We start from the raw sequence: 20447 nt of genomic DNA on the forward strand, positions 1-20447 counted from the left end.
CATCCCTGACAACAGGACTCGCACACAGGAATGGTTGAGATTTGTCAGTCACTAGGCCCTAGTTCTCAAACGGACTGATGCCCCACCCAATTTATTTATTTATAGAAATCTGGATCACAAATTGTTACATAACGTGTTAACAGATGACACATACGGATTATATTCGATTATAAAACGCAACTAAAATTCTATTTAATTTTTGTTCTGTAACTGTCAGATACAATTTAATTTCCATTTCAACAATTTAAAAAAAATTTTGTACACGAACAGATCTTTTCCATCAACGTCAAATGCAAATCTGTTTTTATTGTGTGACAAAAATAATTTAGTAATAAACTCTATAAATCAAAATACAAGAAAACAAAAACCGTATTTCCAGTGATTTTGATTATTTTTAGTTAAGTAAAAAAGTATAATATATTAATAAAGCTTTACATTGAGAGTCAACAATTTCCAGAACCCTGCATGAAATTGTTTTAAAGTGAGTTTCATTTTTTGTAACCAATGGCTTGGGTTTGTTTTGTCTTATAATTTATTAAAAAAGAAATTAAATTCTTTTGTCTATTTTGCTATTAAAAACCTCTATTAAATTACCTACATTTTTAAAAATAGCTCTGATGTTTCTTGTGCTTAGTAGAAATCTACACAAATTTCTCTCAAACCTGTTTTCTTTTCAGCACATAAATAACAAATATTGGCAGCTTCTTTTTAACAACAAAAATGTTCTCAGCGACGACGGCTCCCAAAAAACATCCTTTTTTGAATGGGATCTTGCAAATAAGCGGTCAACGAAATTTCACTATACCCTTGGAAAACGATGATATTTTCTTAGTTTGCCAAACGTTTTGGAAGGAAAAAGCTTTATTTGCACCTGTTTCTGAAAAAGGGGCTAATCTAACAGAAGTACATAAATAACCCACATATGACTTTATCATATAAGTATTTTAATCATTGCATTTATTTAGACATTTAGTGTTACACACAATAACCAGTTTTTAGAAAAAGTACAAAACAATTGCTTAAATATTGAGCTATCCAAAATAAGAGCTAACTCAAATCCCGAAGTAATTGGTTCGTTGCGATTACCATTGCATCAATTTTACATCGCTTACCGTGACGCATCTTTAACAAATCATCTTAACGACGGGCAGGTACGTTTTTTTCTGAACTAACAAAAAAAGAATCAAAAACTTGATACCTAATACTGCCTTTTAGTTTCCAGTGATATCAACAAACAAATGGGTTTCAGTTACAAGTTCAATGTCGGGTGAACAAATAGGTGAACTGGAATGTTTTCTAGCAATGGGCACTGAAAAGCAAATCGAGAATATTAAAAACTCAAGAATACATTCAGCTAAAACAGGGAACATTGAATCAACCACAGGGCAGAGCGCATCTAATTATATTCCCATAAAGAAATCGTTGCAAAATGATTCAATCTTACCTATAAATTCAAAAACAAGCAAAACATCCGATCTGTTAGCAGTACTTCAGAAGTCACTATCATCAACGTCTTATATAAGTCCTGCACAGCCAGGAATAAAATTAGCAGAAAGTAATTCCTTTAGGATAGTTTTGGAAATTAAAAGCGCCCGGAATTTACCAACAATTCAGTCTCATAAACTTAAGAAAAAGATTAATCGATCTTTGGGCACAAAGGGAAGCCAAAATACCGATCGAACGGGTGAGCAGCCAAGTACCTATGTTACATTTCAAGCTAAAGAAGGAGACGGTCCTATGGTCAAATCTCACGAAGGAATGGTGTATTCTACTGTAGTAGTTGAAAAGAACTCAAATCCTGCTTGGAATGTAGAGTTCTGTGTATCGGCTTCCGTCAACTATCTTATAAATGTAAATATTAAAATAATGAATGTTAATATAATCTACAGTTGAATTGCATAGCTCATGAGGTTCAAAAGAAACAAACTCTTTGTAAAGGTTGTATGTATGATTTTGTTACAATTCCTACATCGCAATAAGTGTAATAGTAGTCTGGAGAACTTTTAATCTATTTTTGAAAAGATATATCTCTTAAAAATCTATTCTTTCATGAGCTTAGTGATTCAACGATTGTTTCTTCACATAAGTTTTCAGCTACGTATATAATTTTGTGTATCGCTTCCATTCCAGAAACACGAACGATTTATTCTTAAGGTTTGGAAGAGAGTTGGCAAAACTAGTGCACAAGGTCAAACCATACCATGTCCCATGGAAGATGCAATAATTGGCTTTGCGCCAATAGACTTATTCGACTTAGTAGAAAATAAGCCCGTCATAAATGGTTGGTTTGATATCGTCGACTTCAGTGGACACATCAATGGTCAAATACACATTGTTGCAAAACCAGTTGACGATGTAAAAGAGCTCAAAGAATTTCTGCGCAATAACCAAGTTGATAATTTGCTTCATAACTTCGAATCAAGCTTAGATATAAATAACATGAATCTTTGTCGAGCAATTAAACGGAAATTCACAGAACTTGAAGAAATATCAGAAAGGTTGAAAAGTCGTTTGTTGGACGTGACAGGGAGTGCGGAGGTCTGCAAAATAGCCAGAGATATAAGTGATGAGCAGTTGGATGAATTCGAACACGATTTAAATACTTCAGTATGCGAAGATGATAATGAAAGTTTCACCAGTCATACGAACAGTTTAAACATTTCATCACATTCATCATCACAAGCACAATAACTTAAGAACACAGATTTTCTACAGGATAACCAAAGCCTTTTTGAAATAAATTGCTGCTTATCAAAAATAACATATTGCAGTTTTTATTTTCATTAAAAACAAAACGTCTTTTTATGATAACATTAAAATGTTTATGTATCTATTTATAATTGGATTTATTTCAAGATTTTTATTATTTTTGAAAGGGTGGATAGAATTTAGATTGGAATGGAATGTGGCCAGGTCGTGATTTAAAACCTAACTTACTATACTGGTCAAGATTTGATAGCGTGGCAATCAAACTCCACATTTCCAATGGGGCTTGACAGAATTAATTCAAATTCGACTCCAGAATTCATCAATAAACTTTATATATACTCAAATAAATACGCATAACTAATAAAGGCAAAGATTTGTCCTTTGCAAAAATATTTTACAATTTATTGTTAAGGGCTATGATGTGTTTCACCTTAGCCTAAAAACATCAGCTTAAATTTTTCAACTTACTCTAAATCATTTTAAAATTCGGAGCCGACTCTAAAATGGAGTTTTACAGGGTTGACTCTTTGATAATTTCAAACGATATAAAGTATACTTTAACGCTAAGGGACTCGTCTTACTTTAAAAGCAACAAAATGCTTCTTTGTCTTTTTTAAAGAATACTTTTAAGTTTTTCACTTACTACAAACAAATTAAATAAAAATGCGTATTGAGCTTGTAAATCAATAATCACGAAAGCATTTTCTGCTCACAACATCGCTCATCATCTTAGCTGGTGCTGGAAAGGCGAATTGACCAAAGGTGAGGTAAAAGAGGACCACTCGATCTGCAATGAATTGCTCTACAAGAGCACATACAAACCCACACAAGTGCGCTATGTAACGTTGACAGCCTTTATTTGTGGAAAAGAGTTGTTTAAATTGAGAAAAATTTAAACCTTTCGATTTTATTGCTTAAACGAGAACTGTTTAAAATTTTGCGATATCGTTTTTTTTTAAAGTTGCATATTTTAAGAACCTGAAGTGATAGAAAAATTGGAACGCAAGATTTGATTTCAGGACAATTGAATACTTTAAAAAAGTATCGTTTTTTGCGTGTGCATTCCTTTTAAATAATGATTAATATAAAATGTTGCTTAAAAATATTTTTTTTACACTAAGACAAATATTTCGTTGATTTCTATATTTAAATTATTTCCAACTTATTTGCAAAATTGTTGTATAGCATTAAAACAAATTTACTAATTTATGTTTTAAAGCATTTCTATTAATATTAAAATTAATTATCAATCATATATAAATAAATGCAACTTTAAAAATGTATTCACCTCTGCTTAATAACAGACTCGACAAATGGGTTCAAGCTCACAGGAAATTAAGTGAATAAAAAACTGTTCTAATTTTTTGTTGACTTCAGAGTAGCATTTGATTCTATTAACAAAAACACATTATTCTACAAGCCACATAACCAAGAAGTTTCAACCATTTTTACTCGAGCGATTCAAAAACTGTATCAAAATACAGAAGCAAGAATTTACAATGGAAGTGATGTCTCAGATAAATTTCAGATACTAAGAGGGGTCAGGCAGGGTTGTACCTTAAGCCCATTGCTTTTTGCACTGTTTCTCGACGAAAGTATAAAGAAATTATATACGCGGATGACATAGTGATTTTAGCTGAGTCCCCATCATCACTTCAACTGATGATTTACAAACTTGCTGAATACTGCAATGTTTGGGGACTGGAGGTAAACACAGATAAATCCAAAGATCTGATTTTTGAAAATGGATCAGAGAGAGTGGTATCTAATGAAAAATGGAAGTAGTAAAAAAGTACAACTACCTGGGAATGGAGGTACAATTCAATTTAAATGTAGATTCGCATCTTAAAACAAAATTGAATAAAGCGAAATCAGCGATTTGCGCAAATTGGAGAAGAATCTTCAGTAATAAACTTATATCTGTCGACACTCAGTACCGAGTTTTTAATGCAACGGCAAAATTGGTCTTATTTTACGGAGCCCAGGTTTGGGGAGTGCATGAATTTGAACCAATAGAATATCTATTGAGATTTTTTCTCAGACAAATTTTCTACCTGCCTAAAAGTACTCCATATATAACTACCTGGAAACAGGACTCCCAAAGCTTTTCATTTCAACACTTAAATTAAATGCAGATTATTTGCTAGAAGTTTTAAAAATGGAGGACACTAGGCTGCCCAAGCTTATTCTTAAGCATGCAGTTCTTAAAAAAAACTATTTCGTAAGGATTGGATTAATCTTGCTGCCAACTGCGGTATGACGATTAATTTCTTGGACATGAATGCTGACAACTATATAATATATAATGCCTACTCTTGTTCAGTAATAGGCTAGGCACAGTTTTCAAAATAAGAGGAGAGCTGTTAAAATTGAATTACCTGCCACATCCAACAGAGAAAGCTGAAACATGTAATATTTGCAATCTACACGAAAGTGAAGACATATTACACTTTGTGGCGACTTGCCCTATACTTAAGGAGATTATGCGCTATCACTTCTGGGAAAATAATCTCACACAAGAAGAATTTTCTCTGCTCTACAAATTTACAATTGAAGCGATGAACTACAGAGAAAAAATCAACAAAGAAAATTTTCAAGTTTCTAGAAGGCGCATAAATAAAAAAGCAGATAACGAAACTGGATTGTCAATATTAAAATTCAAGACATCAAAAGCACAATGTATTGAGTTTAATTTTCTTCTCTGAGCTAGAGGTTTTAGATCAATTAAAATACACCTCGTCTTATAAGATGGAACATTTAAATAACAAAATATTTTGCGTAAGGTAAACTTTGTGAAACTTTTTTGAACTTTTGCTATACGAAAAATGCTAGACGCCATAAAGGGGCTCCATATAACATACAATATTCTAAATGTGGCCGGACGAGGCTAAAATAAAGAGCTTTTAATGTATAGGGGTCTTGGGAATCTTTTTAATTTTGAAAAATAAACCCAAGCATAGCGTTTGCTTTCAAGATCGTAGTTTGATTTGAGAAATTAATTTTAGAATCGAAGATTACGTCTAAATCCTTATGGCTATCTTTGTCTTTGTAAAATGTCGTTTCCAAGTTTATAATTATAATATAATGAACTGTGATTTCTAGAAAATGTCACAGCGCTACATTTCTTATTGTTAAAATATAACCCATTGATATTACACCATTTAATTAAATTATTTAAATCAATTTGAACTTTTTTTGCATCGTTAAGTGAAGTTATGAAACTGAATATTTTCAAATATTGGTGTAGCTTACTTATTCATTTTTAAAAACTTATTCATTCTTGAAAAAGTTTCTAAAAAATAGGATTTTTAAAATGCCTCAGATGGTTTGGTAAGCTTAATATAGACCATTGTTTTCCACAGCAAACAATATTTAAGTATGCATACCTTATATAAGTCCATTTAAATTAATTAAAAGCAAAAAGTGTGTTTTAATAATTTATTTTATTGATCGCTTCAACCGCTTCAATTAAAATTGTGTATGTTCGTTTAACCAAAAAGTCTCATTTCCTCGCGTGGATTTAGAGTTTTGGGAGGTGCCGGTGTTTCAAATTCTCCCAATTCGGCGTCGTAGTACAAAGCAGCTCTATATGGCCTAAGTTCCCATGGTACTTGGCTTTCCATAGTGGTCAACTGTACACCTAAATCTTCAAGAGTGGGGACACCACTCAAAACATTATCAGTAATGCACTCGCGCTCAATGCGTTCCATATGAAGTTCTCCAATTGGGTTGCCAGGACAAATAAGTTCCGTCAACTTAGCTTTCATTAAAAAAGTTGGGTCAAAACGCATATCATAACGCATATATCCCCACCATTTCTCGTCTTTTCGCATAACACGGTGGAACCAGTCAACTAAATCACTCAAAAGATAGCGCTTAGGTCTAAATGGGTGTATATACAGTACATACGGATAAATAGTTATTGAAAAATTAGTAAAAATTTATTGGCAACATACCCCACAGCTTGGTACACCTTTCCTGCAGTGTCCGGATCCCTGGCACAGTTGACAATTGCCTGAGCAATGTCGCTTACATAAACCGGCTGTTTCACAGTACGTTCTCCTTTATACCAAAGAGGGAATGCACGGAATTGACGTCGCCAAATGTGAGCGTAGTAACGCAAGAACCTATCTTCTGACCCGTAAATATCGGATGGGCGAATAATGGTTGCATCTGGAAATTCTTCCCTCACCGCAAGTTCCCCGAAATATTTACTTCTTAAGAAATTGCTTCCGTTTTCCAAAACATGTCCTTTAGGATTTGCTTCGGCATTGAGTGCGGATAGATGAATTAGACGTTCTACGCCCATTTCTTTGCAAATTCTAAAATTAAAGTTGAAAGAGAAATCAACAAATCAAAAAAAATCAACTAATGAAAATGTTATTGATTTTACCTGGCAATATTCCTGGCTCCAGTTACGTGTACATCTTTAAACTTATAGTTCTTAGTTTCGAAATCACGGCCCACTAAATTGACAACCACATTGGAATACTTCACAGCTTCGCGAATGGAGTTCTCATCTTTCAAGTTGTAAAAATGGAAAAGAACTTGTCCTAAATCCCCAGAGACCTTTAGGCGAATAGCTTCACCGTGATCGGCTCGGTAGGGAAGAATCATTTGAGTGCCAACTTTGCCAAGTTTGTTGCACACATACCGCCCGACAAAGCCAGTGCAACCGAAGACAGTGGCAACAATTCCATTGAAACTGCTACGACCGCCTGTTCCTCTTTTAATGGATGAGAGGTTCGTGGACTTCAGTGGTCGAGGACCGTCAGTGGAATAAGGTGATCGGAGGATCAAAATTCCCAATGGTTGTATATTGCTCCCTAAAATTTCACGATTGTATGTTATTATGTAGATAATTTGTAACCTCACATTTGACTCAATTACGCAATGAGCGTCTACTGCATAAAAAATTAAAACAAAAATAATCCTTACTTGCAGCAATAGTGTTTTTCATCAACATTAAGGATGCCATTGTTGAAGACCTTTTTTGCAAAAGTATTTTCGTTGGAAATAGTTATCCCAAAATTTTACTAACTAGGACCAAATCTAATGAAAAACCATTTGTTTTGAAAGTAAGAAGAAATAGACGTCACCAAGAAACTTTTAAAATTTTTGGCATATTCAGCTGTCAAAATTTTCCATCGAACCTTGTTTAATAAGGTGGGATCCAGTGTGGTTTTGCGTTTCCCATTCAACTTGTTTAATTGCAGATTTAAACGTTGTTTGGCTGCCTGCTTACTTAAAATGTATTATTTTAGCGTTTTTCTGTAAATATGTGTTTATTTCAATGCGAAGGAAATGAGATTTAATTAAAAAGTAATGTACGAGAATGGGCAGGTTCAGGCGACATAAGGGACTTGAAAGTAAGGCAAGTTTCTAGCATCTGATTGACCAGCTGCTAAAAAATTGACTTCCAATTAAGGCAACTTTATTAGAAACTTTACTGGAAAGTTATGTCAGAATGACAATCGATCATGTTTTTGTCAGTTAACTGAAAGTTGAACTTTATTCTTTTACGATTTATTTATTTTTCGCACAATTTGTTATGTGTTTATGTAAAAGGGTTTTTCGTCAAATTGGAAAAGAAATAAGTAATATTTCTTTACAATACGAAATGCAAATTGGGATGGACTTGTAGTTTGCCCGAGGAGTAATTTGCAGACAATAATATTGTTGGTAGTTTTTGTACGGTAAACTGAAGGTAGAAGTTAGGGAAGTAAAGTTCTGAGTTTGAAGTTTATGACACTTGAAAAACTAAATAGTTAACTAGGTCAAAATTTACGTTCCAGGAATGCAGTTGACTGCAAATGAAAGCCCTTATGTTGTCAGAACCTGCCCAATGTCATACTTTGTATGGAAATTCATAAATGAAAATGTACAGTGTAGTTACCTGCATTACATATTATGTTTGAGGGTGGTTATGATCTTCTAATGAAAAAAAAAAATTACTTTGTATTAGGTTCCGAAATCAGTATAATTGGAAAAGATTTCGCAAACTTTCCTTTTCTTGCCACGCTTTGGATGAAATCACATATATTCTCCTAATTACTTCTGCAGCTCATTTCATACCAACTTGAGAAAATTCCTGTTTGATCAGTAACGTAGATAGGTATATTCGTCATATTAAATAAAGAAATCAAAAGATATTGAAAACACAGTAAATAAGAAATTGACTGAAATGAGATTGAGAAGTAAATTGAAGCAAAATCAGAGTCGAAAATGTATTTGGAACTTTAAAAAAACCATCGTTTTTTTGGAATTGTTAAAGGGAATATATATTTGTCGTGCTAAAAAATCGTTTTAAATGTTATGTACGTTCCCTCAATATACAGTGAAGGCTGCAAATTTCCATAAATCAAGGCTATGAGCTAAGTTCCCGAAATCGAATGAAATGCAATCGAGATCAAAATTGAATGAAATATTTTTCAGAGTTCTATCATTCGATTGATATTATAACTTTTTGAAATCACTTCAAGTGAAATTTAAAATCACAAAAGTAAAAAGCGATTTTTTTAACTGTCTTAATTTGTATTTTTTATTATGTTTTTATTTGCACTTTACTTTTAAATAAAATAAATAGAAAATATTAATGTTTTTTCTTTGAATCGTGTCAAAGTTAATCATTGCCAGTTGCAGATGGAACGAAGTACAACCAAAAAGGTATCTTGAAAGTAAAAAAAAAAATTGTTTTACTGGAATGTCATGCCAAAAAACCGTTTTAAAAGCATTTCCCTCAAATATAAAGTACAAGCTGCAAAATTTCATAAATCGAGTCTATCAGCTAAGTACTTGAAATCGAGTAAAATGAAATCAAAATCTTAATTGAAAATCGAGTGATTTCAGTGTATAACACTAAAATCACTCGATTTTCAGTTATCCATTTTATAGCTTCGAATACTTTTCGAAATCACATCAAGTAATATTAAGGTAGCTTAAATTGTGTTTTTGCTTTGAAAATGTTTGGCCAAAACACAGTTCAAGTAATGTCTTGAAAGTTCTTAATGAACATTGTTTAACTCAGTAAGCTGCATCTTTCCAATGGCCAAGCCTTTTTAAAATATTATTAAATGCTTGGTTTTTATTATTCAAATTACTTCTGTTTCAAAACATTTCCTTTTTTAATTTTGAATAAATTATTTTCAACTTCAAAAAAAAATATCGATATCGATAAAAGTGAATTTCAGAACTCTAATTTTTAATTTGAATCAATTGGCAGGTTCAGACGATATAAGGGACTTGAAAGTTGGGCAAGTTTCTAGTATCTGAGCTGCCAAAAAATTACTTTCCAATTAAGGCAACTTTAATGGAAAGTTGACTGAAAAGTAAGTCAAGAAAAATCTCCCTAACTATCAAGTCAAGTCTACTTTTATCAAAATGGCAGTTGGTAATGATTTTTCATTCAACTGAATGCAGAACTTAATTACTCTATATTTATTTGTTTTCTGCACAACTTTATTTAATGCTTTCTGTAAAAGGGTTCCTTGTCAATTTGGAAAAGAAATAACTAATATTTCTTTACAATACAGGACGTGCAGCTTGCCTGAGGAGTGTTTTGAAGACAGTAATATTGTTGGTACTTTTTGTACTATAAACTTAAAGTAGAGATTTGCGAAGTAGAGTTTCGAATTTGAAATTCATGACGCTTGATAAACTAACAGGTTGCCTTGGTCAAAATTAACGTTCAAAAAATGAAGTTGATTGCAAAGGAAGCCCCTTATGTTGGCTAAACCTTTCCAATTTCAATGAAACGTAAAACACAGCTGATTGATTTAATTTATTGCACTATTTAGGGAAAAAAATAATCAAAACGAGTTTAACAAAAATTGTACGATACAAATCAAATTTTAGAGAAATGTTAGATATATAATGACATTTATTGGAAACAAAGACTAATTTATTTTTTGAATGATTAGGCCATTTCTGACATCTTAAAGGCATCAAAACGTTTCTAAAAAATAATACATTACAGCCTCTATTAACCGCGGATTCCACTATTATGTCTATTTGAGAAACAAGTTGTACGTATTAGAATGCTTTTGATATTTGAAAACGAGTTACCGATATAAAAATTCCATTTTTTCATTCGCATAGATAGTTCTAAGCATTAATTTTTGGAAGTTTTCACTTTAGGTACGAAATACAGAGCATGGTCCGTATAAAATAATCTTATGAGTAAATTCACAAACGTAAAATGTATGTGCAGTGGTGCGGCATCACTGATGCGCTCCTGATCGGTTATTAAATTAATATTAACAATAAAAATGGTTGATCGCTAGTGATTCAAAAAAAGGTATCGATGGTTTCAACTAAAAAAGTCGTTATGTTTAAAAATTTCTATTTTATCTGGAACTTTTTATTAATTAAAAATTAATGATCAGAGGATCACTGGATTATTTTTGTAAAGATTTGCTTCAGGTGTATAAGATGTTTTAGTAATTTTTGTATTGAATAAATAATAAGATTATATTTTTTAATAAATCCTTATAAAGGTTTTTTAGTATTCATTTTGGGATGCGATATCTTCAATATGAAAATTTTCATCCTGTGCCCCATATACATCCTTTTTCTTGGGGTCAATTAGCACCTCAGTAAAACTGTTGTTATTTGCACCACTTGGGGTCATTTCCAATATTGACGATTCAGAGGCATTCAAATTAGATTTCCACACCAGGAGCTTTAAGTAGAGGGAAATGTTAACAGTTCACTTAATATGATTTAAAATATTCAAGTTAACCTGTTTGTCTGATCCCGCAGATGCAAATTGTAGCCCGTCTGAGGAAAAAGCGACCGCTGTTACTTTTTGTGTGTGGCCTGTTAGTGTAAATAGGGGTCTTCCTTCTAATAAATCCAACATCTTCATGGTTTCATCATCACTCCCAGACAGGATGTAATTACCAGAGGGATGAAACGCAATGCTATTAACTGGCCCTGCATGCACCTGATAAAGTTGGATCAGGCTTTCAGTTCTTATGTCGTATATCTTGATCCTGTTGCTTGTCAAAGCAACAGCTACTAAGTTGCCATCGGGGTGCCACGATATTTGTTTTCCCGAACCTTTTTCTTCGGTGAAAGAAGAAATACACACACATTTATTAACATCAAATAGTTTAACATGCTTATCGTCTCCAGTGGATGCAATTAAATTGCCGGCAGGATTGAATTTGGAGCTTCGAATCCAATTTTTGTGGCCAGTGTACGAGGCAACAAACTTTTTGGTCGAAGCTTTCCACAACTTCATAGACTTGTCATCGGAGCCAGTCAAAATCTAAGATTGAAATTAACTGTCGGTTAAGATACAAGATGAAGCATTTTTTAAAATACCTACCAATGTACCTGTTGGGTCGAAATCTACAGTGCGAACTGGCTGACTATGAGCAATAAATTCTTTGGATATTCCTCGTATTTTTGGTTCCCATATTTTAATCAATCCTGATTCAGACGAAGATACAACTAAATTACAAGCCTGTGCCCAAGCAACGGAGTGAACTTTTTCGGTGTGACCACTAAATCGTATGCAACGGGCAGCCTGTTGTAAGTCCCAAATCATCACAGAGGAATCTAAGGAACTTGAGGCTAAATAATTTGAGGAAGGACTAAAGCATATTTGTGTAATATCTCCGCTATGTCCTGTAAAGTGACGTTCTAAGCACGGTTCACTATTCGATTCCATTGTAACTCCAAAGTATTTATTTGTTTGATGATGAGCAAAACTGTTAAATACAATTAAACTTTTAAAAACAAGAAAAACGCAGACAAAGAAAATAACACGAAAAACGATGCAACAGCAACTTCTAAACAATTTTTAAATTTTAAACTAAAACTGGTTGGCATGGTTATTGACATTGAACCCACCTGACGTGAATGCAGGTTTGTTTAATAAGTTGAAGCAACATGTTCAGGGTACATTTAAAAACAAAACTTTGAAGTATTTTAAACTTATTCACAATCAGACTCTAAAGTTGCTTGAATGGGCAACCGAATGGTTTCTGCAAGTGCGCGGACTCTCGTATAAGTCTATAGTGCTCAGTTTAGAAACTAAAAGTTGCATGTGCGCGCCTAGCCTTATAAGCGAGAAGGGTAAACTGCTTTCAGTGCTAATTTTTCTAAAATAATTGAACACTGAACGCAAATAACATACATTTTAAATATCAAAGAAAAGCACCATACTTTTTATAAGCAAAATTTATCCCCAAAAAATATTCATTCAAAATTTCAGATGAAACTTAGGTTAGGCGCGTACATGCAACTTTTTCGAAACCAAATAGTTTGATCGTTAAATGCCCAAACATCGCGCACATAAGCAACTCCAAAAGCAATCAACGAAATAAACCAATACACAGGAAACATTTATTCACTTTTTCTATCTCATATACACGAAACGAAATTGTTTCAAATCTGTACTATTCTTTTGATTATGAAAGAAAAGAGTAGATATATTGTTCGAATTCAAAATTATATATTTTTTTTTTAATATCATAAGTCAATTATTAATATTAGTTTATCTTTATTAATTGTTTAAAGGAAAAAGATGGAGTGTACAAAAGTTAAGTAAGTATATCAAACAGGAAATTCGTTGTAATACAAAAAGCAAAAGGTAGTTCAGAAGTTAGTCATACAATAAAAACTCAGCAGAGGGGGTTAACTTTAAATTGATATGTGTACATTATAATTTAACATTTAGATGTGCGTATTATTATTATTACAACACCCCTCCTCAATTAAAAGTTATTTAAGATTTAACATTTTACAAAATTTCTTTAAATTATTCTTATTAAACGGTTTAGTAAGTCCGTCAGCAACTTGGTTGTTTGTTTCAATATATTTTACATCAATAATATTTTTCAAAATTTTATCTCTAACAAAATGGTATTTAATATCAATGTGCTTAAGGCGTTTATGATTTTCTGGGTTTTTCGAAACAAATATAGCAGATTGGTTATCATCAAATATTACAGCTGGTTCATTTTTATCATTAAGTCCAATTTCAATTAATAAATTTCTAATCCAGCAAACTTCTGATACGCCCAATGCCAATGCCACAAACTCGGCCTCTGTTGATGATAGGGCCACGCACTGCTGCTTCGACGATGACCAGGAAACTGTGCAACCATATACCATCATCACATAGCCCGATGTTGATTTGCGATCTTCTTTGTCACCTGCCCAATCCGAATCTGCGTAGCCAACTAATGTTTCAGAAGTTCGATTCTCAAAAAACTAATTTTAAGTCCAAGGAACCTTGAATATAGCGAAGGACTCTCTTAAGTGCTTGCCAAAGTTGCTCGTTGCCGGATGATTGATATCTGCTGAGGTAGCTAATTGAAAAAGATAAATCAGGTCTACATGTTAACATACAATACATTAAATATCCTATTAACTGTCTACATCTGGATGTTAATTCTGAATCATTAGACGGTTCTTTAGTAATGGTTGTATTAGGTTCGATTGGTGTTGTAACTGCCTTGCAATATTCCATATTGAATTTAACAAGCAGGTTCTTTAGGTAATCCTTTTGATCAATAGTTATTTTATTTTTATATTGTACTATATTCATGCCTAGATAATTTGAAACTTTTCCTAGGTCTTTCATTTTAAAAGTTTGGTTAAGTTCTTCTTTTACCTTTTTGACATCACTTTCATGCTCTCCTATTATTATCAGGTCGTCAACATATAATAACACGAACATTTTTCTTGCTGATTTGAAGTAAAGGCAGTAATCAGATTTACTTCGATCAAATCCTAGATTCGTCATGAAGCTATTGAATTTTTGGTTCCAGTACTTGGGTGATTTCTTTAAACCATACAATGATTTATTTAACTTTAATACTCTTGAGTCATTCTTCATACCATCTGGTTTAAATAAGTATACTTCTTCGTCAATGGAACCATTCAAAAAGGCGCATTTTACATCCATTTGATATATTGGTATTTCATATTTCAAAGCTATGGCTAATAGAATTCTTAGTGTAGGTAACTTGGCGACTGGAGCATAAATTTCAGAATGATCAAAATCTTCTCTTTGCTGAAAACCCTTTGCTACTAATCGCGCCTTAAATTCTTTTTCGCCTTTCATTCCCGATTTAATTTTAAATACCCATTTGGTTTCTATAGCTTTCTTTCCTTTAGGCAATTCTGTTTCTGTCCATGTTTCATTTTCCTTTAAGGAATCTAACTCGTTTTGGATCGCTGCTGTCCATGAATGTCCGTCTGCTCCTGTTACTGCCTCCTCATAACTTATCTGATTTAATTCTTTGGCCATTAACAAACACCCCATATCATAATCATTATATTTTGTTGGTAATTTAACTGACCGTCCACTTCGTGTCAAACTTTCTGTTTCTCTATCCTTCACCTCAACTTCACCTTCCATGTTCATGCTGTTTGCACCCAAACCTCTATCTCCATCTATGTCAATGTCAGCATTAAAAATATCTACTCTGCACTCAACCCTGTTTATTTCATCATCTGTTTCTAGAGATTCATTTTCTTCGACTATTTCTTCATTTTGTTCTTTCTCTCTATCTGTGTTTGCATTATGTGCATATTCTGTTACTATCGATGCTTTGCAACTTTCCTTAGTATTTATTTTGTTCCTGTTTTCTTTTACGTCCATTTTTTTTGAACTAAATACTACATTTATTGCTGTCACTACTTCTTGTTCTTCGTTCAGGTATATTCTATAACCTTTTGTGTTTTCTGTGTAACCAACTAAAATTCCTTCCTTTGCTTTAGCATCCCATGATGGAAAAAGATGGAGTGTACAAAAGTTAAGTAAGTATATCAAACAGGAAATTCGTTGTAATACAAAAAGCAAAAGGTAGTTCAGAAGTTAGTCATACAATAAAAACTCAGCAGAGGAAGTTAACTTTAAATTGATATGTGTACATTATAACATTTAGATGTGCGTATTATTATTATTACAACGTCAATACAAATTTCTGGAAATGGATTTTTACAAATTGGCACAAAGCAAAATACCACCAACGAAATTGTGGCTACTAGACGACTGCGATTTTAATTTTTTTGGTTTCTTTTCGTTTGCCAAAACGTTTTTTAACACTGCCATTTTTAATGGATGTGAACTTTTTTCAATGAAAATAAAACATCTTTCAATTTTACTTTACTTATTTATTTTTAGTGATACAAATATAATAGATCTACAGTAACGAACTTTATGCTTATACCTTGTCATACCTGAAATAAATGACATTCTTATTTAACGAATCATAAAATGAACTTATTGCTTCATTTATTATTATTTATTTGTTCCTTTTAACTTAATAAGTAATCAGATTAAGATCTCGTGGTAAACGTAAATAATTTAGGCCTACTTAATCACTTATTTTATCAATTTAACCGCCAGCACTGCCAAAGCCCATTAGAATGGTCGATACTACCGCGACCATTTGGTCCCATCGCTCCCAAACTATGCGCCGCATCCAAATACAAATAAGCTTTGTATTTCTTCATTAATGCAATTACCTCAGGCAATCGGACAATCAAACTCTCCATACTTAAAACACCTTGGATAATAATCAACATTTTTTTCCATGGTTTGCCTGTTTTTGGCTCACCATTAATTGTACATTGTCGCAGAACACTGTCCAGATCTTTCATGTTTTTGTTTTCTGAATACTTTTGTTGTGGCTCTTGACAATCGAATGCCAAGTATAATCGATGCATGATTCTTTTCCCAAGTAGTTGTACTTCAGGTTCAGACATCGTGTTTCAGTTCCAGTGAACTCGAATGTCCAACCGTAGTCCTTGATTATGAGATCCTTGAGAGTTACCTCCGCCCAGGGACACTGCAAATCTGTGGATTCCAGCAATATCGAGCTCTCCAATAGATATAGCGTGATTAGAAGCTCTCGAAGGCATCGTAAAACGTAACATAACCCTGAAAACAAATCTAATTTCAGTTCGTGGATTTCAAATCGATTCAAATCGTCATATTACCTCTAGATTATTTTCTTACGCGACTTTTGGGTCACACATCAATTGATTGATGTAGCCCAATATCGTGAGCAGGTAAAATCCAAGATATGTTCGAATGAAGATTTGCTCCTCTATGTTCCTGATACTGCTGCTCAAGTGGCTGCTTTTCCGTTGCAATATTGTTTATGTTACTTTTTATTGTATAAATTTCCATTTGCAATTTAGTTAATATCATTCGGATTCGATGGCGACAGCGTTGTTTTACTCTTAACATTCCCATTTGTGAGAGTCAAAATTCCATTTGAAATAATTGTACCGTTTGATGAGGGATTACGTTTTATTCCATTTTTTAAACGATGACGCACTTTGATATGATTGAAGTACATAATAATCTGAAAATAAAAAAAATTAAAAATATGTTTACAAATAATAATAACCACCTCCTTTCAGTACATAAATACATTTGACGATTAAAAAGTAGCAAATTGAAATATGAAAACAAACTTACGAGTAGGATATATTATTCTGCGCGTCTGGAAGTATCCTACTAACCTCGTCACACTTTAAAGAATCATTTGACTGAAATGCACCAATACAAACATACGAAAGAAACTATTTAGTTGCATGTGCGCGCAGTTACGTGTATCATAGTAGGATACAGACATTTTTTATGGGTTTAAGCAACTAATAAATTTTCGCAATCAATGTATGAAAGAGAAAACTAGTGAAATTGAGATGTAAGGTGGTACCTTTCCCTCAGAATTTTTTGTGAAAGGAAAACATTGACTACATTTTTTTTCTCTCTTGTACTTAAAGAAAATTATTCAACGATTTAGTTGAATGTGCGCGCAGTTACCTATAATTCCTTGTGACACAAACTAAGGAATTGGTTTGGGGTGATCGTTTAGTTTGTGTCAAAATACAAACTAAAAAGTTGCTCGAATGGGCGACCGAATAGTTTCTGAATGTGCGCGGACTCTCGTATAAGTCTATAGTGCTCAGTTTAGAAACCAAACAGTTTCGAAACTAAAAGTTGCATGTGCGTGCCTAGAAACTGTTTGGTCTCAAAACTGAGTACTATAGACATATATGAGAGTCCGCGCACATGCAGAAACCATTCTGTCGCCAACGAGCAACTTTTTAGTTTGTGTTTTGACAAAAACCAGACGATCACCTCGAATTAATTCCTTAGTTTGTGTCACAAGGAAATATAGGTAACTGAGTGGACGTTCAACTAAATCGTTGAATAATTTTATGTAAGTGCAAGAGAGAAAAATTTAGTCAAGGTGAATAAATGTTTCCCTTGAATTGGTTTATTTCGTTGATTATTCTCGGAGTTGCTTATGTGCGCTATGTCTGGACAACTAACGATCGAACTATTTGGTTTCGAAAAAGTTCCATTGCGCCTAGCCTAAATTTATACCTATTAAGACAAATATTACAAATTTATTCAGCATCTGTTAATATCATTTATTGGGACGTCTCTTTCCACATTTGTTTACATTGTTGTATTTGTAATGTGGACGAATTCAACGAGAAAAATTGACGTGTTTTCACGCATACATAGACACACTTACTGAGGTTTTTTGGGAAATTTAATAAATTAGAGGAGAAATTACACGCATACTATGAAAAAGTTTATGAGGCTGATTTCCGGTTTAGCTTGTAGGCAAACCAATATGTCTACCGCGGATTTATATCTTTATATAGAGTGTTTTTGGATTTAGTGTTAAGTGTAAATTGTCTACTGAGTCAAAGTCTGAACAATAAGCTGATTTGTGTACCTCTGAACTAGTTCATTTTCATTGTTGCTTCAATTCTTATTCTTTGCTGTCAAAATATTAAAGAAATGAAAGACTTAACAAAATCATAAGAAAGAAGAGCAAAATAGAAAAATCTGTTTCTGAATTGTGTCTGGGTTAGGTTTTGATTTGAATGGAAATTGAAAATATAAATTAAAACTGAATATGGCACTTTTATCTTCTTGTTTCCTTCGATCAATTAAACCCTTAGCCATAGGAAATTTAATAAGTAAGTTGATATTTTTACTGGGAATCTCTGACTTTTACATTTTCAATGTCTTCAGCATCGTTCAACTCATTGCATTTGGTTCCGAAGTCACAGTCGCAAGTAGCGAAAACCTCAGACAATTTAAATACGGTGGGACTTGGAACTCATTATAAAAAATTGTTCGACAATGTTAATAGTGAAATAAAATCAACGAAAAGCCATGGACGTTTATTTGCTGTTGTGCACCTGTGCGGAAAGCAGTTTAAGATCACTACTGGTGACATAATAGTTGTTGAGGGTTACTGGCCGCCGACCAACTCCGAGCGCATCCACCTTGAAAAGGTTTTGGCTGTTGGAGGCAATAACTTCACTTTATTCGGAAGGCCTATTCTTGAAACTGGCTTAGTTGATGTTCAAGCAACTATTATCGAGAAAACCTTATCACATACCAAAACGCATTTCAAGAAGAAGCGAAGGAAGCAATACACGCGAATCAACTTCCAACGCTCCCCGCATACGATGATACGTATCAACTCAATAGATGTTGTGGGAAAAGTAAACGAGTCTTCAAAAGATATAAATCCTGTTAAAATTTTCTAATAAAATCTTTGAACCTTTAAAAGAAAAAAATGTGCTTTGAGATTAACTTTAAGAGTTTTTTCAATATACTTACCTACTTTACCAGTTGTACCTTTTAAGATCCGTATGTGTCAAGTAATTATTAATTTGCATTGGCCGATGTCTTTCTCTATTGTAAATGCGTGTGATGTTTTCAATTTCACACGGAAAGATTGATGGGGACAAATGGGGAAACAGATTGATGATTTAAGATTCGTTGGTGCAGTTAGACGAGCATTACCTATTTCATTTTTCATACAATGTTGAATGAAATAAAATCATATTGTATTTTCTTTATCGTTTGGTACTATTGTTACTCCTTCCTTTTACGAGTTCTTAAACAATTGTGCATTACGAACGTATTTCTTGATACGGTTTTTCGGAATTCGTAAAAGTTTCCCATTACGATGGAATTCGCAATAGGCCAGAATGTTTGCATAACTGGCGCTAATTTTTGTAAATTGTAAAAAATGTGTATGCTCTTAAGGACTTATGCCATTTTATTTTTCGACGAAGAATACGACCAAACAGTAGGTACATACTTACAAAAATAAAAGATTATTTTTTGTTTGAAATGATTTCAATCTTGTATTTATACAATAAAAAGGGGGTAAGGGCGCAGATTCTATAAAAAGCGAAACGAAAACGATCGATCGTTTTTTCTAAAACGAAATTCTGCAACAATTGAGATCGAATTTGTTCGTATTTTCACATGAAGGGAAAACGCTTGTTCGTAGTTTCCTTACTAATGGTCCCCCTTGATAAACTCCGTTTCTGATATTATCTTGAAATTTTATATTTCCTTACGTTTACCTCGCTTCGATGTTATTCTTTTTGTTGGCCAAAGTTCATACAGAAGCTTTAAGTTTATTAGGGTATAGAATTACATTTATCTCTAAGAAAATAAGTCACCAAAAAATGTAGTAAGTACCTAAATTGTTTGGCTTTGCCCTGATGTTATTGGAGATTGCAATTTTGACGATTTGTCTACATCTATAATTAAAAAAAAAGATAATTTGGATTTTTAAACCGAATATCAATCTTGGAATTCTTTTGTGGAAATGTACTATTTCGCACCAGAGAACTATGTTCTGTAGTCCAATTGGGCTTATTAATTAGATTCTTCCGCAGTTAGTTACAGCACAAAAGACAAAACCTTTGTTCTATCT

The 20447-nt window shown here is 33.1% G+C and overlaps 4 protein-coding genes across 4 annotated transcripts; 2 read left to right on the forward strand and 2 right to left on the reverse strand.

Annotated features, from left to right (window-relative positions):
* Positions 1-319: 319 nt before the first annotated feature.
* On the forward strand, positions 320-2761 carry LOC129939335 (C2 domain-containing protein 3). Its single transcript, XM_056047311.1, has 5 exons — positions 320-481; positions 678-903; positions 966-1151; positions 1216-1851; positions 2131-2761. Exons 2-5 carry the CDS (start codon positions 721-723, stop codon positions 2689-2691), a joined length of 1566 nt encoding a protein of 521 aa, XP_055903286.1. The 5' UTR covers positions 320-481; positions 678-720; the 3' UTR covers positions 2692-2761.
* Positions 2762-6133: 3372 nt separating this feature from the next.
* On the reverse strand, positions 6134-7811 carry LOC129942957 (NADH dehydrogenase [ubiquinone] 1 alpha subcomplex subunit 9, mitochondrial). Its single transcript, XM_056052135.1, has 4 exons — positions 7648-7811; positions 7103-7535; positions 6666-7031; positions 6134-6591 (listed from the first exon to the last, which is right to left on the reverse strand). The coding sequence occupies exons 1-4, from the start codon at positions 7685-7687 to the stop codon at positions 6198-6200; spliced, it is 1233 nt and encodes a 410-aa protein (XP_055908110.1). The 5' UTR covers positions 7688-7811; the 3' UTR covers positions 6134-6197.
* Positions 7812-11068: 3257 nt separating this feature from the next.
* On the reverse strand, positions 11069-12498 carry LOC129940161 (POC1 centriolar protein homolog). The gene is made up of 3 exons (XM_056048413.1): positions 12041-12498; positions 11450-11980; positions 11069-11389 (listed from the first exon to the last, which is right to left on the reverse strand). The coding sequence occupies exons 1-3, from the start codon at positions 12383-12385 to the stop codon at positions 11210-11212; spliced, it is 1056 nt and encodes a 351-aa protein (XP_055904388.1). The 5' UTR covers positions 12386-12498; the 3' UTR covers positions 11069-11209.
* Positions 12499-18511: 6013 nt separating this feature from the next.
* On the forward strand, positions 18512-19358 carry LOC129939475 (39S ribosomal protein L21, mitochondrial). Its single transcript, XM_056047498.1, has 2 exons — positions 18512-18681; positions 18737-19358. Exons 1-2 carry the CDS (start codon positions 18618-18620, stop codon positions 19258-19260), a joined length of 588 nt encoding a protein of 195 aa, XP_055903473.1. The 5' UTR covers positions 18512-18617; the 3' UTR covers positions 19261-19358.
* The last annotated feature ends 1089 nt before the right edge of the window (positions 19359-20447 follow it).

Source organism: Eupeodes corollae, chromosome 1 (assembly GCF_945859685.1).
Source record: "Eupeodes corollae chromosome 1, idEupCoro1.1, whole genome shotgun sequence".
NCBI lineage: Eukaryota > Metazoa > Arthropoda > Insecta > Diptera > Syrphidae > Eupeodes > Eupeodes corollae.